The sequence below is a fragment of the Macrosteles quadrilineatus genome, unplaced genomic scaffold (assembly GCF_028750875.1).
Source record: "Macrosteles quadrilineatus isolate MER2022 unplaced genomic scaffold, UCM_ALF_1.0 Scaffold_6__1_contigs__length_79288215, whole genome shotgun sequence".
NCBI lineage: Eukaryota > Metazoa > Arthropoda > Insecta > Hemiptera > Cicadellidae > Macrosteles > Macrosteles quadrilineatus.
Window position 1 is genome coordinate 19,255,746 of NW_026542599.1, and position 25,747 is coordinate 19,281,492.

Consider the following 25,747-nt stretch of genomic DNA (forward strand, 5'->3'; position numbering starts at 1 on the left):
CTGTATTTATAAATTAGAATAGTTATATTGTTCGTGTTTGTAATACTTTAAGTATTACTTTTTTTATTACTTTGTAACCAATGAAATTAATTTAAATTTGTCAAGTCTCACTTTGTTTCTATGTTTGAGATGTGTTTGTATCGTGCTAAAAATGTATATGTCAGTATTTGTGAAAAATGTTATGATATTCTACAAAACAGAAATACTTGTACTTGTTTAAAATTGTTGCTAGTCTGTGTGGTTTTGGAAGGCTTGAATAAGCTATGTGACAGACCATTTTATGATTCCATTTTATAATTTTGTTATTTGCTGTATAGTTGTGCAAATTGGTCCATCGTTATATTTGTTCATTCACTGCTCAAGAATATTTTCTAATGTCTCCTAAAATGGAATTAGTTAAATTTAAGTTATGGTGAAATGACCTAAATGAAAAATGGTACAAACAAGATTGCTGTGTTGGTGGATTTATACAAGTTTTGGGAAAATGTTTGTTATAGGTTTGTTTAATATTGTGTTGTTGTTAGAATGCGGTAGCTTTATTATGAAATGTAAGTACAAAAGCTTAGCGTTATCAATGTATAAATGTTAAATCTGTAAAGTTTTTATTTTATCATCTTAGTTTTAGGATCTTTACACAAAATAAATGACATTGATATTAATGTAAAAGATGTGACTTTTCATTTGAAAATATAATGTTTTTAAATATTTTTGATATAATAATGCCATTAATTTTTTACACAGTTTGCGTCGCTGTTATTTTTATGTTGAAGTTCTTAAACGCTTATAAACTCTTTAACAAAGATATATATTTTGTAATGTTCTTTATACTGTAATCCTTCTAAGTTTTTCTACTTTATATTACCTGAAAGCACAAAAATACGTCAAATAGCACTTATAATAATATATTTACATTTACACGTATACTGTTACTCACAAGACGGTAAATACATATACAAGATGCGAAGTGGTGATCGATTTCGATTGGATACTTCAATCATCATCAGACCCAATAGGTGAATAAGTGTTATTATTTGACTATTTATTGTGCTTTCAGGTAATTTAATAACACGTGCGATGCTGATCAAAAAGTTATTTACTTAAAATTCCCTTGTAAAACTAATTATCTTCATAGTTCATAGGTGTACAAGAATTTTATTATAATTATTGAAAAACCTAAAGAAAAAATTAGTGACACTTTTTGTTTCAATAAGGTACTGATCAGTTATCTGTTTTTTCTGTATTCGCATGGCTCAATCTCATGGCTGGTTGAAGTTGTATCGCTACGCTCACTCACCTTTAGGTTGGAGCTCGTTCGCTACGCTCACTTGCCTTCTGGTTAGCTCATTCGATTCGCTAACTCGCCTCCAGGTTAAAGTTTGTTTGCTACGCTCACTCACCTTTTGGTTACAAATTAGCTGTTGTCATAAATTTAAAAAAATAGTAGTGCTGCACCCTGTTGGTAATCCTTGTAACATAATGCTATTAAACATCATAGAACAGAACCAACTTGTTTAATTGAAACAGCTGTTAAGATTCATTAATTCCTTTTAAATATGAAAAATCATAAGGTTAACATGGGAAACTCCAGAGCCACTGTGGCGGAGCCCGAAAGCCCGATCAGAATAAAAACTACTTTACGGCTAGGCCACTGAGGATGCCACTTCATAGTAAGGGCAAAACGTCTGGCAGTGAAATACAACTGAAGATGCGGTTGACGCCGAAAACCATAACCATGGATTTCAGTGACACGGCCGCGAAAGCCTACGCATGAAAAAAATACCCCCGCCGCAGCAAACCTGCCGTCTAAGCGAATTTCCATTTGTCCGAATTGATTTTCAATTGATCTATTTAAATAATATTAGGTTTAACGAGTACCTAGGTTTGCTGCTACAAGGAAACTAATAAAGTAGTGTGTTTTTAGTAAAATATTGATAGCTTACTATAAAATAAATAAATTTGCCAAGTTTGATCAAAATATATCCATAAAGAAGCAAACTACAACATTTTACAATATTCTCCATAAGAATAACATGGGAATTTTAAATTTACAATTTTTTTGTTTTCTCCGTAACCAATAACTGTACAAAAACACTTTGATATACTGAATTGTTTGTTTTTTTAAGCTCTTTAAGAAGGTTTAGAGAAAAATTGGTAAATTTTGTGTTTTGAGGGTAAGAAGTGAGAAAAACCAATTTTTACCCCATAAAACCCTGTTCCCATGGTCCGATCATGCTGGATCGCGAACTCATTCAAGTTTATCCCGCCTTACACCTTCAAACCAAATTTCATCAAAATCGGAAAAAAATTACTCAAGTTATCGTGTTCACGGACACATATATATATATATATAAATCTATATATATATACATATATAAAAATTTGAACGAATGGTGTTTTTGGCCTCTGGGGACATTAAAATGAAAAAGTAAATCGGTCCCGGGCCTAAGTCTTACCATGAGACCTACGGTAATAGCTACTTCCCCTATAGGGAAATTCGCTAAAACTACTTAGTTTTCTTATTTAACCCTCCCAGTGTTACTTGACGAAAATTCGACAAGCAGCACACTTTGTGTAGTGTTACTTGTCGATTTTTCGACACGCAGACATCGTTTACGGCGAAGGCTCTATGACTGACTGAATCGGATTGAACTGGATCGAGTTAGGTATCGTTCTTTCCGTAATATTCTAAACTTTCTCCAGAGGTCTGTCTCTAAGCGCTATTCATTTTAGTTCCGAAAATATTGTAGCAGACAGCTGACGTGCGTGTATTTGTAAACAGCTAGGTTCCCCCGGACCGATGACTGATGTGTTTTATTACGTTTATCATTGTTTTAGTGTTAAAAATCAAAAGTAGTGATATACGTGGTGCACTATAAGAAGATTTAAGTGGTTTTGAAGTGCTGGTTGATGATCCTGAAGAAGTAGGTAGTGATATTGATGTAAATTATCAGCCAGATTCCTAGCTATGGTTAGGCTATGCATTCTTAGCTAAACGCTATGTACTGAAATCAGTTTTTTGCCCATAACTTATTTATTTCCAAATATACTTCCTTATATTATTATATATTTGTAATCCCCATAAAATTTAGAACAAAGTGGCTATTTTCAAATATTTATAGGCCTATAATTTATACAATTTCATTGAGCGCGAACTTATTTTTTTTTTGAAAATTTTCGAAATTATATTTTTTTACCTAAAAATTTTTTTTTTGAAAAAATGTTCCTTATGTTTTATATATAATATTGAAGCCCATGATGTTCCAAACAAAATGGTATATAGAACATTAGAATTAACATTGTTTTAAGCTTCTCAGATCCGTTTTAATAAAACCTTGCAAATGCGCCAAAAATAGGTGGACATTAAGGCCTAAACTATGGACACTTGGAGGGTTAATGCCCAAAGAATCGGTGTACCGAATTTCAGCCTCCTTGGGAAATGGGAGAATTAGTGATGAGTGAGTCAGTGAGGGCTTTGTCTTTTATATATTTAGATGAATATTTTTTTCTATATACTGCAATAACTTTAAATTTATGAAAATGAGATACTCGTGCGATTTATCTAAGCAGCAAAATTTTTTATGGCCGCCATTTTGTTTTATGAATTTTAAAAATTGACATGATTTTGTTGTAGCTTTGTCTAGGTGTCATGAATGTTTGTGCAAAGTTTCTATTTCTTATCTTTAACCACTTTAAAAAAAATAATTAATAAGTGAAAAAACCATATGGCGGCTGTGTCAGTAACTAAGGACTTCCAGACCATTTAAATATGATATTTGGATATGTTTCTAACCCGGGGAATAATGCCCTAAAATATCCCACACAAATCTTGAAACACCCAGTTTAATAAAAACACTACTAATTTACAACATTTAAAAGATGATGTTTTCAGGAAAAAGCATTTAGCTTGGATTAAAGAATTGCATAGGGCAGAGCGTCACCTGAGGGAAAATTGCAGTCACAGCACCAATACGTATTTAAGTCTTTAGTGTGTATAAATTTATTGGTGCTGTGACTTGTCTACGACCTTTTCCTTTAGGTGAATTAGAATGTCCTTTCCACCTTTAATTCATCAATATTTAAAAGAATAATTTACCTACCTCAACAAGACTAAAACTGTATCAATGCACATTGTGTATTTTAAATTCATTTTCAAAATCTATTTGGTCTTCTGTTTTACAATCTGGCTGGTTAAATGTTAACTGAAGGTAGTCAATGTTGAGTTAATTTAATTTACATTAAACTGATACGTAGAAAGTTTGTCAACAACACTGGGCCCTAGAAAGTCCCCTTGAGACATAAACCAAAGGCTAGAGGGGTGAGGCCAATAACCATTCGTCCCTCAAGATCATACGATAGATGGTACCAAATGACACCTTAATTAAAATTGGGGACAGGCAAAAAAAAATGCTACAGAGAAGTACCTTATTGTAGTAAGTTTTGTTAATCTATTATTTACTGTGTACCTAACACTATAATGTGGGCAACTGGACAAAATCAGGGCAACATGTACATGAAATGAGACTAGTTCCAACAAGTTATCACTAGCAACCAGCACTTGATTGCTCCATTTTACTATTTAAAGATAAAGTACACATGTGTTCCAAATTATATTAAACCCAGGTGTTGTAAGAAACAAACACAACTTTTGAAAGATAAACAAAACTTTTTGAAATCATTCATCCAAAATTTTTTGTGAATAATCAGAATGGTCAATGAACATGATAACAGGTTAGATTTTATTACTTATCTGATTAGAGAGTTTGTTTAGTTTCATTAGCAGTTTGTATCAAAATACATTGATTTTGTCAGGATCCTTTCCTCTTTGTTTTCTCCACGAACCACCTACTAATCTTACTGCTGGTATTTATAAGTTGCCACTTAGGTTTAGCTAAGTGGATACAGTGGTCACCTGTTCTGTCCTGAGAACAAGCTATTTGATAGTTTGAAACTAGTTTCAGTTTTCCATTATCAAGTGCTTTTTATAAATGGCATGGCTGTAACCTCATTCACTCAATGCTCGATAGCTCCTTCACGCATCTCTGCCTTAAAATACATACCCTTAGGTTTTGGCATCCTAAACGAATCTAATACAATCTCAATACATTCAGCAGTCAGCACAGAAGAATTCAAGGAGCTCAATGAAGAATTCATCCCTCTTCCAAACTGTGTAACCTATGATTATTTCCAAAAACAATGCTTCAGACTTAAATTTTGAATTAATTAAATTAAATATCTTTGTTATGTTTTGATTATTGAAATCTAGTTCATTTATCACAAGAAACAATCCCACATAGATACAAGACTTTTTTTTAGTATTAATTCTTATTAGTATGAATTATCATTGTAACTTACTAGTAGTTATATCTGGATTTCAGGAAAGAAAACACCAATAACAAAACATCTAAAACTAAAAGCAGAGAAAACAATGGTTGTAAATCTGAAGACGGAGGAGCTGGGGAGTAAGTATGGATGTTCAACAATCATTTATCAATTATAGTTCTCCATCAAGCTCTTGTCACACCCAAAAGAGCTAGATCAAATTTGAGACCAACACCGTGTTCCTTATTTCATCGACTTTTTTTAGTTCGTTCCCATCCACAAAGGACGATTTGCCTAGTCAAAGTATGTTTTGAAGGAAAATTGAAGCTCCAGCCAAGTATGTATCTCGTTCTATGATTAGGTTTCTGAGGAAAGGGGGCCAATATCTGTTAGTTACAGTTGCCAGTTGAAGTGTTTTGACGTATAAAATGTGCATTCATAGCCAAGGGACATAAATGCACAAGCATGCATAAATTCGACAACGGCCGGTAGTGGGTGTTGATCAGTTTTCATTTAGGCCTAAACACTAATTTAACTCGAGGAAACTTTATTTGCTGATTGATGTGTTTAAGACTTGAAGAGCACCATTGGCTTTGATAGTCTTATAAATATGTCCCCTTAGTTTGATAATCCCTCTTGTCCAGTAACACCACAATCCTTATGCAAAATTTCCTTAACTTTAGTCATTGCATCAAACAAAACTGATGAACAGCAGGCGCCTGACACTTGGAAAACTTGATGCAACTGTTGAACCACCTCCAAACACTCTTGCTCCTTGAACACAGTTTCTTCGTCCAAACAGCTTACTCGATTCATGTCCGTCGACTGGAAATGGACTTTCAATAGCGGTTATGAGGACTGAGACCACAGAAATATGATCGCAGAACGAGATTCGTACTTGGCGGGAAGCTTCATTTTTAAAAAACCACCGTTCATAAACCTGTAACTTCAATCATAACATTGTTAAGGTTCCTAAAGTTGAGAGTCCTTAGAGGCTAGCGGCCATGTTGGATTATTTCTAACAGCTGTTAAAGGGTTGTTTATCGTCCAAAAATATTTTTTTCAAATACCAAAGTGATTGTCATTTAAATATCGAGTGCACTTGGTAGTTTTGTAATTGTTTTCCAAGGGAGTCCATGGAGGCTAACGGCATAGACTAACCAACACAAGTAGACTTCTCATCCCATTGTAAATTTTGAAGCACGTTTTTCGTGTCTAGTTCATGTACGCCACACTGGGCACTAGTGTCGACGAAACTTTGTTTCTATTATTTTAGGGTTAATTTCTTAATTTGTGCTTTACTGTTTGGTTATATAACTAGGGGACAAGCTATTGTTTATGATTAGATCGTATTATTTGGTTAAACGAGGTTTTAAATGGCTGTAATAACGGGAAACAAATTGTAAACAAAACACGACCTCTACACAAAACCGTACAGAACTAACAATAAAATTGTCTTCAGCTGTTCCATAAGGATGAGAAATCTACTAAGGGAGTATGTTTTATCTATGCTAACGGCCATCTTGGATTTGCGCTTTTGATTATGTAAGCTACACTTAAATACTTACTTACAATATAAAAAGCACAACATTTTGAGGTGATTTGCGTTTATTTTTTAGTTTTGAAAGTACGTTATGAATGCTACCTCAAAGTAATACTTAATTATTTTCCTGATCAATCATAAAAAAAGGATTTTGTTCAAATAAATCATCATAAATCAGTTTTGATTTTTTAATATAGTTAAATATAGCAATACACAAACCAGTGTCGAAGCAAATGCTTTTGGCATCCAAATGTGTGGCAAAATAAATCAAGGTTTTAAAAATTTGTTTACTTTTGTATATTACTCTACAGTCTACAGTCCTGTTATAAATTACTTGTTGTTTCAGTGTCGTCGCTGACTTTATTGAAGATGTTTGGGAAGTGATGACTCCAGAAATGCTTGAACGTCTTCGTTGTGTTTTAACAGAAGATATGGGTTTGTCAAAAAAGTAGGTTAATTGTAAAAAGATACGGTGGTTTTTATGTCAATAAAGTAGTTAGTAGACTAAAGAAGTAAAAAATGGTTTAATATTTTATTTAGTACTTTCCTTTGTACACATCAATGATTAAAAATTACGAATTAAAGATTGAAAATTGTTTCAATTTTTATAAATACAGGTACCAGAATACCAATCAGCCACAAACTATGGACCTTATAAAGATACATTATGAAATGAATTAAAACTTGCAGTAAAATCTAAAAGAAGTAAAACAATACATCATGATAATTTTCACATTTAGAATGTAAAAAAAAAATATAGAACAAATGTCTACTGCTCCACTTGTCCTCAATCTTATCTTATCATTAATCAATGACTTGGTTGATTTGGTCATAAACACAACAAATATTTTTAAAAACTTCTACAGAAAAACTTTAATCCTGTAGAAGTTTTTTTATCAATTTTTTTTTTTTTTTTTATTCGAGGAAAAAGTCAACACATTTGAATGGAGTCTTATAACTTTACAATTAGTGTTACTCTTAATATCTTTGGTTTCGTATACGGTACGGTAATTAACCTCTATGTAATATTTTTTTCAGAGATGCTGATGAATTTATTCAAAGTCAAAGAGCAATTCGAAAACAGCGCATTTGTTTGAAAAAGGACAGAAAATTTGTAAGGATAGGACCGAGAAATCAATGGATTAAAGAGCTCTCAAGGGATATTGCTAATCCAATAGCTTCAGCCCTTGTTGGAATTCTATTATCCAAGAGGACAGCTCGGACAAAGAAAATAACAGAAAAAATTCTAGAGCGACTTTGTGATCTAACAGGGGAAAACACTACGGTGAATTCTGCCAAGACAAGAATAGAAAAAACTTTAGTTGTTGTGGCGGATCGCATGGCAACTTATTTTGATGAAGCGATAACTGATATGGAAAGAGAAATGGAAAAACACTATAGACCTGTTCAATCATTTGGGGATTGGGAGAGACAGTCATTGGATACTTTAATGTCTACAGAGACATCCACCCTTTCAGAAAGGGATGAACTGGATAAAATGTCAGAGTCAGAAATTGAAAGATTGTTAACTCATGACGAAAAGAAAAGAGTAAAAGTTCAAGAACAAGGAGACATTTTAAGTGAAGACATCACTAGTGATGAAGAAAGTGATGAAAGGGAGTCAAAAAGCAAAGAGGAATCAGAAGAAGTTACAACTGAAGACGAAAGTGAAGTGTCTGTACAAGAAGAGGAAGAAGTGGATGAAGAAGAGACAGAAGATGAAGAATCGTCTGCAGTTGAAGAAGAGGAAGCAATTGAAGAAGAGGAAATGGTTGAAGAGGAAGAAGAAATTGTAGAAGAAGAAGAAGCAGAGGAAGAAGAAGCAGAGGAAGAAGAGACAGAAGAAGAAGAGGAGGAGGAGGAAGGGGAGAAAAGTGAACTTGATGGTGATAAAGATACAGTTGAAGAGGAAAAAATAGAGGAGCACAGAGTGGAACCTAACATTGTGGAATCTAAAGAAAGCGCAGAAAAAGTCGATGATACATTAGAAGAACCGTCAAGGACACATTTAGATATCTTAGAACTATTGAAAGAAGACATTGAGCGTACATCAAAAGATGGAAGTAAAACTGACCGGCAAATAGCAGTAAAAAATATTATCGAAAAGAGATTTGAAGCAATAGCCAAAGAAAAGTTAGACAAATCAATAGATAGCATTGTAAGATTTGATATTGACGAAACCGCCTCTATTGTTGCTAACTGGTTGGAAAAGATTTTACCATCAGGGGACATTTCAGCTAAACTGTCATTAGTACCATCACTCATAAAGAAACAAGGTTCAGCGTTTGAAATCACAGTAGGTAAAGGCAGTCAATATGAAGTGAACAAAGTGAGTTCAACCACAGTTGCTGCAAAGGTGGCTGACGTGAAGGGTATTGAGTTTCCCGTTAGAAGAAAGAAACTTCCCCGCTCAATGTCTCCAATAAATAGTGAAACTACGAAAGATTGGGCTGACTGGGCCTTAGAAGCAGCGAATGTTGGAGAAGAATGGGGTAAGTGGTTAGACAAAGCTTTAGACAGTGTCGAGGAGCGTTTTCTTCAGGATAAAGCTCAGATTGAACAACATGATGAATGGAAAACCTGGAAAGATTCTTTAGAACATGAAGCTCAACAGTGGCGCGCAGAAAAACATAAGATAAAAGGTGAAGCTTACTTATGGAACAAGAAAATTGTCAGTGGCAAAACCCCTGGGCCAGAAAAAGAGACAAATATTGTGAACTATTGACTTTCCTTTTATGCATACTATACTTGTAAACAATGTATAACTTATACTGTGTCTTAAAAATAATTATATCCCATTCATGAAGATGTTGTATGACCATTTTTGTAAAGTGTACTACCATAACAATAGGATACTGAAGTAGACATCAAGACATCCCATCTACTGCAGTATCCAAAGTCAATGATAGAACTTAGGTTTAGGTTTTGCAGCAGTGTTTCCATATACAGGATTTTTTAGGATATGCACACTATCACAACAGGCTATACCTGACCTCTGATTTCTTAATACTCTTAGTTAAAATTTTGCTTTTTAGATAAAAACCAACCAAACTATCCCAATTGATTACATTTTTAGAACAGGGTTATAGCATTGTTATAGCTATTTAAAAATTATGACTGGATTGAACGGGAAATTCAGGAGGGATAAAACGAGATTTTCTTGGCCCAGCAAGCGGGGTTTTGGTTTTAATAGCGTGGAAACACTGGTTGAAAGTGACTCGAGATTTTATAACCATAGGTTACATAGTTCCTGTATTTTGTGTGAAAAGCGCGGTTACCTTTAAATTCAGGCCACGGCCTGGTAGAATTGGCAACGTCGCAAATAGTGGTGTTAAGCACTAGACGTCCCATAAGCTAACATGGCGAACAGGTGGCACCCTCTCATGTAATCGTGTGTTAAACATCATGTTAATTGTTAAAATGTACTACTGACAGTGTTGCAACAACTGTGAAAGCCTGGAGTTAAAGGTGTGGCCTTAGTAAAAAAAAGGCTTGCGATCTGGTGTTAAGGATAATAACATTTTCAAGTTGAAACAGTGTTTCTTAGTTGTTGTTTTGTTACAGACAAGTTTATCTATGTTTGTAACCTGAGTAAAATCATAGACTAACCAACACAAGTAGACTTCTCATCCCATTGTAAATTTTGAAGCACGTTTTTCATGTCTAGTTCATGTACGTGACACATGGGCGCTAGTGTTGACGAAACTTTGTTACTATTATTTTAGGGTTAATTTCTTGATTTTTGCTTTACTGTTTAGTTATATAACTAGGGGACAAGTTATTGTTTATCATTAGATCGTATTATTTGGTTAAACGAGGTTTTAAATGGCTGTAATAACGGAAAACAAATTGTAAACAAAACACGAACTCTACATAAACCGTACAGAACTAACAATAAAATTGTCTTCAGCTGTTCCATAAGGATGAGAAATCTACTAAGGGAGTATGTTTTATCTATGGTAAAATCCTTTAAAGTTAATATTTTTTTTGTTATATACACATTTTAGCCATATTTTTGTAAATTTTTTTCAAATATTATTTTTAAGCTAACAATAGACTAGTTTTACTGTGTTAATTCAGCTGATAGAATAAACAAGTTCCTCAACAAAACAACTTTTTGTAAATTTCAATTACTAACATTTCAAGACAGAGGTTCCAAATTTTAGTTATATTTCTCAATTTAGTCTCAACTGCAACATAATTCTACACCTCAAAAACATCTTAAACAGGTTAGTTAAATCAACTTTATCCAATTGAGTGATAATCAGTTACATTTACTCTTGAAATATAACTAACTAGCTGTAACCCGCGGGCTTTGCCCGTTTAACTTCTTAATTTTCAAGATTATCTCGTTCGCATGGCTCAATCACGTCCTGGTTGAAGTTTGTTCGCTACACTCACTCACCTTTAGGTTGGAGCTCGTTCGCTACGCTCACTCACCTGAGTGTTCATGGCCAAGAGACTGAGCAACACATTAGACTTCAAGAATTGAAACTAAATAGGTATACTATTACATAGGTAGGGTAGGTACCTAAGTATTGAAAAAAATAATAACGTAAAAAGTGTGAGTAGACCTGAGTTATAAGCTACAAACCAGCAATTCATCCTAGGCACAAATTTAGGGTTTGAATCAGTCTGTTCCTTTCTTTTACCTTATTTGAACTATTTTTCTTTAATATGTAAGGGTGAAATTCTTACATGGAATATGCAAACTAGCCCATTACAAGATCCTTACAGTGAATAGGAAATCCAGTGGGATCCATAATTCCTTTTATGTTAAATTTGAAATAGCCTAAAATAAGTTGTGGGAGGTTATATTTTTCAAATATTTTCAGGGGAGCACCCTTGGCCCCCGTCCTCGTTGGGGCAGACCTCCGGGCAGGCTTCCGACATATGCCCCCCTCTCTGTGAACATTTTTTTTCTAAATTTTGTCCCCTTAACTCCTGGGTTAGCCTCCACAGATTTTGGGGCCTAGAGCCGCCTATGCTCATAGCGTACTAGTAAAATTATAAAATTACATACTGGCATACTGTAAAATTATATAAATAATTTTTTTCAAAATGTTTGTGATTTTTAAATCTTTATCGTATTTATTAAGAAAAATAAAAATGATTGTGTTTTCAGGAAATATTGGTACCAGTTCAATGAGAAAACAAAGCATGTATTCCCCAGTAAGTATCATTTCACTGCACTCCTATTTAGTTATAAACTGTTGTAAAAAAGTATTTACCATTTTTAAATTTCAATGTTGGATGAAATTAAAAAAAAGTCATGGTTGAAAGTTTGTTTGGTTTTACAGTTACAAAAGTTTCACAATTCCAACACTGTATTTCAATATTTCAGAAGCAAGACGTTTATGAACCACCGAGGTTTCAGCCGTGTCTTCACAGATTTTTCCGAACTGAGTTGGTACAGCGAGAGTGCTTAACTCCTGAACAGTATGTGGACATGCTGTCTACTCCAAAGGCGTAAGTTAGATAAATGTTTGAATTATATTTATTTTTATGTGGTTAATCCTACTAAATACTTACTCAACTGAATTGTTTTGCTATCTTGAACTGTCTTAATTTTTTAAACCTTTTTACAGACACCCGTGGCTAGAAGCCGTTCAGGAATACAATGAAAAACACAGTAAAAATTCAAAGAAAAAGAAATACAAGAGAGGTGAAGAAGAGGTGCCAAGCCAAGAATTACGCTGTATTGAGTATGTTTTGTAATGTTAAGATTCACAATATTTCAACTTCCAGCAGTGTTTAGTGGGTGTAAATTGGCAGGTTATATTTAAGATATTTGTTCAATTTGTTTTCTTATTGGTAAAAAATTAAGAACCAAAAATATACAATTATCTGAGTATGGCCACAATCGCAAACACCTTTAGTGTGTAGTGATTACATCAAAAAATGGCGGTAAAAGTTCCAAAAACAAAACAAAGTTGTTGTTCCTAAAGCAAGTTTTAACTAATTTTTAGTCTAAGTAATGACCACCTTAATACACTTACCATTGTATTACTATTACCTAGTCCACAAGAAATAACAAAAATCTTTCAGTTTCAGCTTTGCTGAAGAGTTTATAAACGACATGTGGAACGTCATGTCACCAGAAGTTGCTGATAGATTGATAGACCTTCTTGTCAGTGAATTTGGAATGACTGTTGAGTAAGTAATCTATACTTTAATCTCATTAAAATTATAGCACTGTACACCTTGAATTTTTTTTCGAGCTAATTTCAATTATAACAAAGCCTTAAACAATTTGGTTGGACAGAAAATGGTTGGACAGGACAGAGAAATATGAAACATAGACTTTTTTTTAATTTTTCTGTGGTAAAAGTAAATACTGTGTAATTGGTAATTGTTATATTGAATAAAGTTGAAATATTTAATATGTTTCAGTGAGGCTGAAGATTTTATCGACTGCAAAAGCACTGTGGGAAAACCAACACCATGTGTAAAAAAACAATCTAAAGCAATAACTAATCTCGGTCCAAAACATAAATGGGTAAAAAAGTTTTCAGATGTGTTTGCTAGTAGGATTGAACAATACATTGTCAGTTTGTTGATGACTAAAAAAACAACAAGAATAAAAAGGATTGCCGAACGGGTACTTAATGATATTTGTAATGTTACTGGGGACACAACATCGTTGCAATATCCTAAAACTAAGCGTGAAAGGACATTGACTCTTATTGCTACACGTTTGGCTTTTTGGTTTGAGGAGATTGTAAATGACTTGGATAAACCCAAGGAAGATAAGCCTTCAGTGAGTGAAGAAGAAGATGATGATGAGAAAGAAATGCCTGAAGAAGAAAAGGAGAGTGAGGAAGAATCGGCTAAGGAAGATGAGAAAGAGTCAATAGAGGATGAAACAGAAATAAATGAAGCTGAAGAGTCTGTAGATGAGAAAACTACATACGGAAAATCTAAAACTAAAGAGGATTCTAAAACAGAAAAAGACAAACTACCAGTAGCAGAGGAAGATACAAAGATTAAAGATGAAGAACTACCACAAGAAGAGGATCAGACTATTGGAAAAGTCCCTGATGAAGAAAATCCAGCTGAAGAAAAGCCAGCTGAAAATAAGCCAGTTGAAGATAAGCCAGCTGAAGATAAGCCAGTTGAAGATAAGCCAGCTGAAGATAAGCCAGTTGAAGATAAGCCAGTTGAAGATAAGCCAGCTGAAGATAAGCCAGTTGAAGATAATCCAACTGAAGACAAGCCAGCTGAAGATAAGCCAGTTGAAGATAAACCAATTGAAGATAAGCCAATTGAAGATAAGCCAGCTGAAGATAAGCCAGCTGGACATTATCCAGTTGAAGATAAGCCAGCTGAAGACAAAAGTGAAGAAATGGCTAAGCCTCAAGAAAATGAAAACCCTCCAGAAGAGAAAGAACAGCCTAAAGAGGAGGAACAAGCTAAAGAAGAAGTTACTGAAGAAATCCCAGTCAAAGAGGAAGAAGGTAAAGTAGAAAAATCTGAAACCGTTTTAGAGAAACAAAAGCCCCCGGAAGAAGTACTTGCACCTCAAGAAGATAAACCAGCAATTAAAGAGGCTGAACAAAGTGAAGTGGTTGAATCAGTAGCAGAGGAAACAGTTCCACCTGAAATAGAACCAGTAAAGGAAGAAGCTGAAGACAAGACATCAGTTAAAGAAGTGGAAGACATGAAGGCATCTGAGGATAAAGTGGTTCCAAAAGAAAAGAGTGACGAAAAGCTTCCAGAAGAAAAACATGTTCCGCAGGAGGAGCCAGAAAGAAAATCAGTTTCTGAAAAACAATCAGAAAAATCACTTCCAATTCTCGAACCTACAAAGTCGCCCATCTCAACAGTTCATAAACCTGCTTTGCCTGCATTTGAAGCTACGCTAAAGACTGGAAGCACGTTGCATATACAAAAATTAAGCTCTGGCACAGTAGTGAAGCAAACCGCTGAGGCTAGAGGAGTTGACGTCCCTCCTCCTCGCAGAGTCCCAGAATCAGGAAGTCCACTCAATTTGAAATCAACAGAAGAATGGGTGGATTGGGCAAACAGCATCGCTAGTGTTGGCGAGGAGTGGGGAAAATGGCTGGACAGCAGGCTTACTGAAGGTGAAAAACAACTAGTTGATAAACGCAAACATTCAGATTGGAAAGCGTGGCTCGATCAAACACGAACTGAAGCCTTAAAGTGGAGAGTTGAGAAAGAGAGAATCAAGGATGAAGGTAAAAGGTGGGATAGAAAACTTGACCAGCAAACAAGTCAGACATAGAGGTTAGTGAAGACATCAATTTTGGATTGAGAATACGTATATTAACCTTGTGTATACAAGTTGTGACTTGTCTGTTGTGTACTGTTCTAATAATGAAAAACATGTTGTATGATAGCGTTGTAGATGAAATAAACCCTTTTTTTGTGTAAGCAATTTTTTCATTTGTAGGATTTGAATTTTGTAACATAATTCTGTAATAAACTCTGCTTTTATCCAGAGATAAAAGGATGACACAGACTTACAATCCCCATACATTATAAGGCCAGAGTAACAACGTATGTTGTGCCTATTTAGCCTTTGCCTACAAAACAAATCTTCTTGACTTAAAGCTTGCTTTGTTACCTACGGGCCATGGAAATTTTAATTTCATTAACATACTAGTGGAACCCCGTCGAAATCGACGGTTAATCTTGATGTTTTATGTAAATTCAGCTAACTGCGATGGATAGAGTGAAAGTCATTAAAATCTTAGTTAAATGAAGGGAGGATAAGCAATAATAAGTATGACGATTGTGTTCCCTAAAAAACGTGATTGATGAATTCGTTTAACACAATATTTCCTCTATCAGCATATTAAATCAGTTTTTTTGTAATTGATAAAAATATCTGATTCTCCAGAAAGCAGTTACATTCTTACTTCGATCCCAGCAATTATAATTCCTTATCTTGCCACATCGACCCATGTATTTAACCATCCTGTTCTTACTTGATAATTCATTAACTTATGGGGTAGTTTTGTTTTGGCCATATCGATCTCATAAAGCTGTGCATGTATTTCGTGGATGGAATGAACCATAATTGTAGGAAATTTGATCACAAATCTTGAACATTTGCGGAACCAAATCCATAACCTAGTCCAGCCTTGGTAACAAATTATGCAAATGCGATGAGATGTGATGAGACTGTTGTGTTTCCGAATGTTTTGTATGTAGTGAGGCTTAGATGCGTTGTTCGACCTAGCTACATGTGTAGATCAAAGTAAAACCCCTTGTACACATTTTTTTTAAATACCTGAATTGACATTAGTTTACCTACTTCACCAAAACCATAGATGAAACATACTCCGTAGTAAGTCTATTCCAAAACTTGAACACAGCTCTCATCCTCAACGTACTCATCTGTGACACAATTTTCAACCCGATTATCAAAAACTTTTATACCAATAAATGAATCTCTGGTGTTCTTTCTTGAATTTAAAAATAAATGGTGATTGAAAGTAGGAAAAAAAGGCAATTGCCAACCTTACAATATTTAAAAGCTAACCCGATAAGGAATAAAAAATATTTATATGTTCCTTTGAAATCTATATATCACACTTATTTCATAATTTAAAATTTTCTAAGAGCAATAAAGCATAGACAAAACATTTAAAACGTATCATAAATTTATCATTTTGTTGAAACTATAAAAAACTTGCCATGCAGTGCAGAATCCATTTAAAATCATAAATAATAATGTAAACATTTAATTTTGACAGTTTCAGTAGACCTTTGAATACAATTTTAACACGTTCGCTGCTACGGACGTTCCGGAACGTCAGCCGGGCCACGGCGCCAGGAGCTAAGAACGTTCCAGAACGTCACCGTTCATTGTTGTTTAACGTTGCTATGGATAAGCCAGCACGTCACAAGCGTTCTATATTTCTTTGCAGCTCGTGGGGACGTACTTTTCTGACAATAAAAAATATAGTTTCCCAAATCACAACCAGGGTTGTTTGGAACAGGGCTTTGTTTTACCTCTTTCCTGCTAGATAGCGACACTACTTTACCGACTGTAACCTGGGTAGTGCTGCTATCCATCAGAATCACTTAGTACTATATCAAATGCCAGTATTATTGCAGAACATTGCCATCCAGTATAACTACTGTTGTTTTTACTGTAATTCAGTGTATCGGTGGCAATGTCACGCAGCGGCCGAGCGTTAGTTCAGCAACTGGCGCCGTCCCGGCATCTAGCGCTCAGCAGCGAACGTGTTAATATTAACAGCTGGTTCATTAAAAGTAGTGTAAAATTATCCATATGGGCGCAATGTAAACAAAATTGCAGAGTAAATTTTAAAGGCCTCTGGGACAGAGCCCCAAGGAAATTCACCTCGTTTCTCTTTTGAGAGCTCACCTACAGACCAATACCTTTCTTTAGACACCCCTACCAAGTTTCTACGCCCAGCCGTTCTCCCAAATTAGCTGTGACAAAAACCTCGTTTTCCTCCATAAGAATAACATGGGATGAGAATTTAAAGGCCACTGGGGCAGAGCCCCGAGGGAATTCTCCATGTTTCTCTTTTGATGGCTCATCTACAGACCAGGACCTTTCTTTAGACACCTCTACCGAGTTTCTACGCCCAGCCGTTCTCTCAAAATAGCTGTCACAAAGAAAAACCGTTTTAAATTAATATATAGATAGTGTTTAAATGTAGTAAGAATATAAACATTGTTTTTAATGGGAAAACATGTGGGAATTTAGAAAGATTACCCTTATAAAATAAAATACCCCCGCCGCAGCAAACCTGCCGACTAAGCGAATTTCCATTTGCCTGAATTGATTTTCAATTAAATGTATTTAATTAACATTAGGTTTATGAGTACCTAGGCTTGCTGCTACAGGGCGGGTACAAAAGTGTGGTTTTTAGTAATATATTAATAACTTAGTATAAAATAAATGAATTTACCAAGTTTTATCAAAATATATCCATAAACAAGCAAACTACAACATTTTACAATATTCTCCATAAGAATAACATGGGCATTTTAAAATAACAATTTTTTGAGCTTTCTCCGTAACCAATAATTGTACAAAAACACTTTGATATACTAAATTATTTTTATTTTTAAGCTCCTTAAAAAGGTCTGGTGAGAAATTGGGGAATTTTGTGTTTAGAGTGTGTTTTGTTTCTTTCTTGGAGGTACACAATTTTTTTCTAGGATCTGTTGGGATATTTTTGGTGATTTTTTTGGATTGAGAAAATTTTAGCAGTATGCATATTAATTGAGTCGCTTTTGATTTGAGGATGCTTAACCTTAGTCACCTTAGGTCATGGTTGGATGGAAGATGGAAGTTTAACGGAGTATGTTTAGGGGGCAAAGATTTATATACGTTACCTAATGTATAGGAAAAAATTCCTAATTCCTGCAAACTGTATAATAACCCCCACATGATAATAAATAATACCACCTGATAGAGTTGACTCTATTTAAAATTGGAAACATTATTTGACAACAAAACAGTTTTGGTTTCAAGCACATCACAAATTTTAGTTTCATTTATCAAACTCGTACACTATACTCTGATTTAGAAAATAACTGGATTTGAGCGGTAAGTACTCTGTTTTCTATATTTTGGTTACAATCCGTTAAAGAATGTATTTTCTTCTTGAATAATTTGAATGAAAAGGTTTGTAGGAAATGGAGGTTACATTAAATAATTTTACCTTGTGGATTTACAGTTAAACGTTAAAAACTATTTATGTATTAACTTTCTCTTAATTTTTCAAAGGTATCTAACAGTTTGACAGTGAATATACATTTTATTTCTCTTCATTTAATGTTTAGGTCCAACAGAAATTATTGAATTCCCTACTGTATAATGTACAGACAGTCCTTATTGTCAAGTGTGTACAGTACTTTTTACTTTTTATTCCAAATGTAAATGTTTGTTCATTTCCTTTAGATTTATACTTGCTTATAATCTGCTTTTCACTGTATTAGTGTTGGTAATCTTTACCTCTATAATTAAGAGTTAAGTATCTACCCCTTAATTTACAATATCCTAAAAAGTACTCTATTCATACCTGCCCCTCTGTATTATTAATTAATTTTGATTTTATTATGAAAGGGAAACTGAAACTATTTGTTGGTAGAGCGGCAAAAAACCAAAACCCAAACATCTGCAAGTAATCTTAAAACCAATCTCTGACGATGGTTTTATTTTTATTTTGTTGAATTATGTATTGACATAGCCTATTATGTATGTTTAATGGCCAAATAAACAATTTGAATTTGAATTTTACTACCAATGGAAATGAGAATATTTGTTTGTAATCAAACGTTTGTAAATAGTCCATGCCCAACCAAAGAAATTTTCTAAATGACATACTGTTAACATTTGTACTCAACTATTTGTTTGTTTGGGACTTTAAGAGGTTGTTTGGATATTGTTTGAATCTTCTTTGAGTTTTGAATTCTTCCCTTACATATTATTACTTCCTTGAACTAATAGTAGAAAATTATCCGATAACAAGAATTTCCTAGGAAATATTTTTATTTTTGAATCTTGAAACAAACAATGACAACAACTGTGCTAACATGCAACGTTTAACGTTTATAATGAAAAACTACTAATTTTTTCAGGACTTAAAAAGGACAGAAATTTAAACAAAATATCAAAAACATGACAGTGACTTTTTCTGTAAGTAGCATACCTTTTTTCTGTAAGTAGTCTACCTTTTAAATTACTATATAGCCTACCTCAAACAAACTTATTTATACATTTTTATATATAAAAAAATTATAAATAGGTGTAAGCCCCTTAAGCAATTGCACAGTATTTAACTGGTAAAAGTTGTTTTCCCCCCTTTTTGAATGTGTTAAATTTTGTTTCAAATGTGTAACTATATCCATAGATAAAACATACTCCCTTAGTAGATTTCTCATCCTTATGGAACAGCTGAAGACAATTTTATTGTTAGTTCATGTACGGTTTATGTAGAGGTCGTGTTTTGTTTACAATTTGTTTCCCGTTATTACAGCCATTTAAAACCTCGTTTAACCAAATAATACGATCTAATCATAAACAATAACTTGTCCCCTAGTTATATAACCAAACAGTAAAGCACAAATCAAGAAATTAACCCTAAAATAATGGAAACAAAGTTTCATCGACACTATCGCCTTTGTGTCACGTACATGAACTAGACACGAAAAACGTGCTTCAAAATTTACAATGGGATGAGAAGTCTACTTGTGTTGGTTAGTCTATCTATGCTATATCATAAGATCATAAGCTATCATAAGAAACTAAACAAGCTAGGTCAAACATTTTTGCTAACGCTGACACATTATAGACAGAAATGTATATTGCACTTTACATGTAAAATACTATAGATATTTCAAATATAGGCCTATGCATTTTGCATATGCCTATAAAGGTTTTCAATACATAATAAATTATTTTTTTCAGAAAACCAATGTTCTTAATGAAGAAAGTTTGAAAAAAGACAAGAAGAAAACTAAACCGCCAACAACAATGGAAAACACAGCTGATCGCTTGGAAAAAAACAAAAAGAATACGACAAAGGATAGTAAAAATCCTGGCAGTGAGATGGAAACAAACAAAGCCCGTGGAATAGGAAAAGTAAAAAAAATCACAAAGAAAATGAAAAAGAAAGCAGAAATCAGAAAGAAAAAGCTTGCAGCTCAACTTTTTGTCACTGATACTTATGATCCGTGTGTCCACAAACATTTTAAACCAGAATCCATTGAACGGGAGTTTTTAACTCGCCAACAGTACTTGGAAATGCTGGCTACACCAAGAGGGTATGTCCTGAAGTGTAGCTTTCTCTTGTTTTTCTAATGTAGTTTTGTGTTGAACTGGTTTAACTAAATATGTTGGATACAGCTAGGCTACTATTTGCATAATTTGATGGTTTTATATTGTAAAAGTAACTATTCGGATTTTTAGTTTCTCCCTCTATCCATAGTAGGCTATATGAAGAAGGTCAACATTTGGGTGGGTTTATGGCATTTGGGTCCCTCTGAATCCAAAAAGTGGTATTCAAAGTGATGTGTGAGAGTATGTGTACAGAGGAACAGACCACACCTGTGTTCCGATTTCGATGAAATTATGTTGGTCCTATGCTAACCCATGCTACCTCCAGGCGTTTTTATTTAATTTATATTTTTAATGGTGATTTTCCTACTAAATGATATAAAAAACACTGTAAATATTTTGATTAAGACTTAGTATTTTACAGCTCTTTTAACTCTAAAACTCTACAATCCTCATACATTGCTATCAGAATTGTGGTTTAACAATTATTACAACTTATTTGATTTCTCCATAAAAACACGGTAAAATCAAATTTTAAAAATCAATTAAATCAAAATATTGTTTATTCCCTAAAAATATTTACAAATTACATCATTTTATTAACTATGTAAAAAATGTTTACAATATTTTTAAAATAATATAACAATTTTCTGAAAAAGCTTTTTAAATTGCTAGTCTTAGCGAAATATCTTTCACAAAGAAGAAATTCTCCCCACAGCTTGACCATTTTTTATTCTGGTTTAGTATGTTATAGTCCTTTCAACTCTAAATAAAATGGAACAGCCCTTATAGCTGTTAAATTACGGTTCAAAAGTAATTGCAACTTTTGTGATTTTGCCCGATAAAATATCATAGTTACTCCCACCTACCCATGATAAGGCTGTTGACAAGCTAATGGGAGAAAGTATGTGTCGGATTGCTAATACCGTTTATTTATTAATTTTAAAATAAAATTTAAATTGTTAGTATTAAAATTAACATGGAACAGCTGCTAACTTTCAGTGTCCTGGTTTTCAGCTACCGATGGGCAGGTGAAGTGGACCGCGACAACCCTGAGTTAGCGATCAATAAACTAAAGAAAAGGAGAGCAAAGCGAAAACGAGATAACTTTGTACAATCCCAGGCTGGAGAGTAAGTATCTAAAAACGAAAAACCACGATAATAAAACAATTGTCAGACTATGCTTTGAATGTCAAACACAGTAGCATAGTTATAGCATCTGAAGCTTGCAAGCAAAAGCCACTTTCACTATCCTCATACTTCAAACATCCCTAATGTTAGCTTGCCTATGGACTTCAACCATAACGGAACTACTCTGTCTTTATGCTCGGTACACCTACAGGCGACTTCGGTCTGCTCCCGCGACAACGATAACCTTGGATGACCTCTAGTCATGCACAGTTGTTCTGAAACATTTTATTCATATGCAGTGTTGTGGAGGGTGTGTGTACACACGGGCGCAACGTGGCCGAGACATACGCAAGACCAAAATCCGCCTGCAGGTTGCTCTAGTCCAAGACTGATCAAATCTGCCTTGGGGTTTAGCGACTTGTGACTTGTGACTTGTGTAGCGCTGAGGCAACACTTTTTTATTATGGAGTCAAGCTACATGTACAAACGAGTCACCCTCACAACTAACATATGATTAGCAGTATGAAAACGTCTATTGTATTTTGAATTGCTTTAACAGATCTAAGCAGTAAGCACCATATAGTCTAAAAATAAATATTCTGTTTTAGTGGCGAAGAAAAAGAAACCTTTTGTGATATTGTGACTCCAGAAACTACAGGAATATTGATAAATTTCCTGGTGAATGAATTTGGAATGTCATTTGAGTAAGTTTTACTAACATCTCACAATCAGGTATTATCAGAAATACAAAGGATAACTCACTTGTAATCTAAAGGATCTTTTTAGTCCAGATATCTTAGTTAGTACCACACTTTACGTGGCACATCATTATTTTATAGTTTTCACATTGCACATTAAAATTATATATATTTAGGAATATCTGTCTCATTGTTAGCCTAACAAAAGTAAGTTCATGGGCTTTTTTTCTCAGTGTGTATAAGGCTTGGTAAAACGTTATTAATCAGAAAATTAAAAACTTGTTCGAGCTTGCAGATTTGCTGTTGCAGGGGTATACTCTGCTTCATATCACTTTAATAAAAATGTATGTATATTGATCACTGTTAACAACATTGTGTGTGTGGGTGGGTCTGTTATCAAAAGTGGATCATAGCTAACACTTAACTGAAAGTGACAGATCAACTTGTAGCTTGGTAGTTGGCAAATAATTATTTTCTGTTGTTATTTTGTGTCATTTTGTTGCAGAGAAGCTCAAGACTTCATTGATAGTGTCCAACAAATTTGTGATATTAAACAACCTTCACCACAATTGAAAAAAACAAAGCAAAATATGGCGAAATATAAATGGACAAAAGAGTACTGTGAAATGTTTTCAAATCTATTAGAAAAGTACCTAAAAGCAATGCTGACCAAAAGAAGGACATCAAGAATAAAAAAAATTACAGAAGTTATAGTAGACCGTGTTTGTGACCTAACAAAGGAGAAAATCAAAGTGGAAAGGCCCAAGAAAAAAAGTCATAAAATAATTGTACATATTGCAGACCGTTTAGCATTATGGATAGATGATGTTTACAAAACTGAGTGGAAGAGAAAAACTCCAGAAGAAGGCATACATGAGAGCGAGCTTGAGGAAGAAGAAGAGACAAAGGAACCTATTGAAGAAAAAGAACCAGAAAATAAAAAGGAAAAGGAACCAGAGAAAAAAGAGGAAAAGCAACCAGAAAAGAAGGAGGAAAAGAAACCGGAAAAGAAAGAGGAAAAGAAACCAGAAAAGAAACCAGATAAGAAAGAAGAAAAGGAACCAGAAAAGAAAGAAGAAAAGGAACCGGAAAAGAAAGAAGAAAAGGAACCGGAAAAGAAAGAAGAAAAAGAACGAGAAAAGAAAGAAGAAAAGGAACCGGAAAAGAAAGAAGAAAAGGAACCGGAAAAGAAAGAAGAAAAAGAACCGGAAAAGAAAGAAGAAAAGGAACCGGAAACAAAAGAAGAAAAGGAACCGGAAAAGAAAGAAGAAAATGAACCCGAAAAGAAAGAGGAAAAGGAACCGGAAAAGAAAGAAGAAAATGAACCAGAAAAGAAAGAGGAAAAGGAACCAGAAACAAAAGAGGAAAAGGAACCGGAAGAGAAAGAGGAAAAGGAACCGGAAAAGAATGAAGAAAAGGAACCTGAAAAGGAAGAAGAAAAGGAACCAGAAAAGAAAGAAGAAACGGATCCGGAAAAGAAAGAAGAAACGGAACCAGAAAAGAAAGAAGAAAAGGAACCAGAAAGGATTGATGAAAATGAACCGGAAAAGGAGGAAGATAAAGATCCAGAAAATAAAGATGAAATAGAGAAGCCTGAAGAACTGAAAGAAACACTAGAAGAAGAAGAAGAAGAAGACGGAAAGTTAAGTCAGGAACCAGTTGAGACAAAAGAAGGAGAGGAGGATGTGGAAAAGAAAGAGGACAAGAAAGTATTAATTGAAGAACAGGCAACCAATGTAGATGAACAACTACCAAAGCATGATAAGAAAAGTCTTATTGAACAAGAGATAATACTAGATGAAAAACATGTTGAGGACAAAAGTCCAGAAGAGATCAAACAAAAAACCTTAGATGAAAAGCAAATCCATGAAGTATTACCTCCAAGGAAGAGCCCTGGGTTTGCTTTTGAAGTTAAGCCTAAAACAGAAAGCAAATTACAAGTACAAAAGTTAAGTTCAAGCACAGTTGCTGGGGTCACAGCGAAAGTGAGAGGAGTGGAAGCACCTCCTAGGAGGCGCAAAGTACCAGATACAGAGAGTCCTTTGAATCTGAAATCTGCAGAGGACTGGGCTGATTGGGCGGAAAATATTGCAAACACAGCTAAGGAGTGGGGAAATTGGCTGGAAAGCAGGTTAACTGAGGCTGAAAAACAGATATCAGATCTGCGCAGAAGTAAAACTCACTGGCAGGCATGGAGGGATGAGGGGCAGACAGAGGCTTTGAAATGGAGAGTGGAAGAAAGTAGAATGAAAGAAGAAGGCAAAATATGGAACAAAAAGATTGATGAAAAGCTTAAGAATAAATCTGAAACAGAAATAAGGACCACAGAATATCATAATTAACACACTTATTGTTTTGTATATTGATTATTACAGGTGTACAATTGTAATATTTAAAAATAAAAAATGTATGCTTATAATTACCTAATAGTTTTGGACTGTTACTTTAAATAATGTTTTCCTACCACTAAATGGAAATGATCACGTTGCCATGCGTGTTAACAGTAAGCAAAATAGTCAATATCTGCTGAATTCATTCCCGCTCGCTAAATCAGCTGATTTCACTGTTGGTCTTTCTATAAAACATTTAACATCCAGTAAGCAAATACTTATTTACTCTTACTTTTACTCTCAGGGCCATGCATATCTAAGAAGATATTTGGCCGCACCAACAAAGCCTCTCCATCTTGCTCTATCCTCTGCATCCTCCTCAGTTGCTCCTAGTTGCTCCATGTCTTTCATTACTTGGCTCCACCATTTTTTGTTTTGGCCTTCCTCTCGGACGTCTTCCTTCGGGATTTCTTAGTAAAACTAATTTTAACTTATTTTGCCACCAGTAAGCAAATAGCATAACTTAAATGATATTTTACATACAACTAAACGTTATTCTGTGTGTTATGATAAATTAATTATGGTGGTAGGAAAAATCTTGTGTGTAGTACAAGCACAAAAGGTCATTGTCAATCTCAGAATGTCCATCTACAGTTCTCTAACGGCAATTACTTACTTTGCGCTCTTAATCCACAAGGAGCTATTTTCATTAATATACCTTGGTAATCCTATACAGATAGTTCCTTATTGTTGGGACCACGTAAGTTTGCAGTTGGTGGCAGCCAATCACAAGACAAGGCTAGTGCGACGTTGCCACACCGCCCGTTGACAACACTAATTAAAATATACTAAGCAATATATTAAAATCAGCTGCTATTAACAGATTTGGCAACACCGCACGGTTCTCATTGGTTCATTCAAAACCATATGGTAAATA

At 34.3% G+C, this 25,747-nt stretch overlaps 2 protein-coding genes across 2 annotated transcripts; both read left to right on the forward strand.

Annotated features, from left to right (window-relative positions):
* The first annotated feature begins 4,617 nt into the window (after nucleotides 1-4,617).
* Nucleotides 4,618-9,670, forward strand: LOC128996273 (WD repeat-containing protein 87-like). The gene is made up of 4 exons (XM_054421477.1): nucleotides 4,618-4,728; nucleotides 5,376-5,459; nucleotides 7,209-7,310; nucleotides 7,901-9,670. Exons 1-4 carry the CDS (start codon nucleotides 4,706-4,708, stop codon nucleotides 9,585-9,587), a joined length of 1,896 nt encoding a protein of 631 aa, XP_054277452.1. The 5' UTR covers nucleotides 4,618-4,705; the 3' UTR covers nucleotides 9,588-9,670.
* A 1,362-nt stretch (nucleotides 9,671-11,032) lies between these two features.
* On the forward strand, nucleotides 11,033-24,852 carry LOC128997371 (trichohyalin-like). Its single transcript, XM_054423008.1, has 11 exons — nucleotides 11,033-11,091; nucleotides 11,988-12,034; nucleotides 12,207-12,331; nucleotides 12,451-12,567; nucleotides 12,911-13,018; nucleotides 13,256-15,096; nucleotides 19,459-19,511; nucleotides 20,283-20,638; nucleotides 21,669-21,782; nucleotides 22,391-22,486; nucleotides 22,986-24,852. Exons 2-11 carry the CDS (start codon nucleotides 12,008-12,010, stop codon nucleotides 24,820-24,822), a joined length of 4,674 nt encoding a protein of 1,557 aa, XP_054278983.1. The 5' UTR covers nucleotides 11,033-11,091; nucleotides 11,988-12,007; the 3' UTR covers nucleotides 24,823-24,852.
* The last annotated feature ends 895 nt before the right edge of the window (nucleotides 24,853-25,747 follow it).

Excerpts from the sequence above, each read along its gene's own strand:
- LOC128997371 (XM_054423008.1), top strand. The coding sequence starts at position 12,008 with ATGAGAAAACAAAGCATGTATTCCCCA. Across the intron at positions 12,035-12,206 it reads AACAAAGCATGTATTCCCCA|AAGCAAGACGTTTATGAACC; the intron begins GTAAGTATCATT and ends TCAATATTTCAG. Across the intron at positions 15,097-19,458 it reads AAAACTTGACCAGCAAACAA|AAAAAGGACAGAAATTTAAA; the intron begins GTCAGACATAGA and ends TTTTCAGGACTT.
- LOC128996273 (XM_054421477.1), top strand. The coding sequence starts at position 4,706 with ATGGTCAATGAACATGATAACAG. Across the intron at positions 5,460-7,208 it reads GAAGACGGAGGAGCTGGGGA|TGTCGTCGCTGACTTTATTG; the intron begins GTAAGTATGGAT and ends TTGTTGTTTCAG. Across the intron at positions 7,311-7,900 it reads GATATGGGTTTGTCAAAAAA|AGATGCTGATGAATTTATTC; the intron begins GTAGGTTAATTG and ends TATTTTTTTCAG.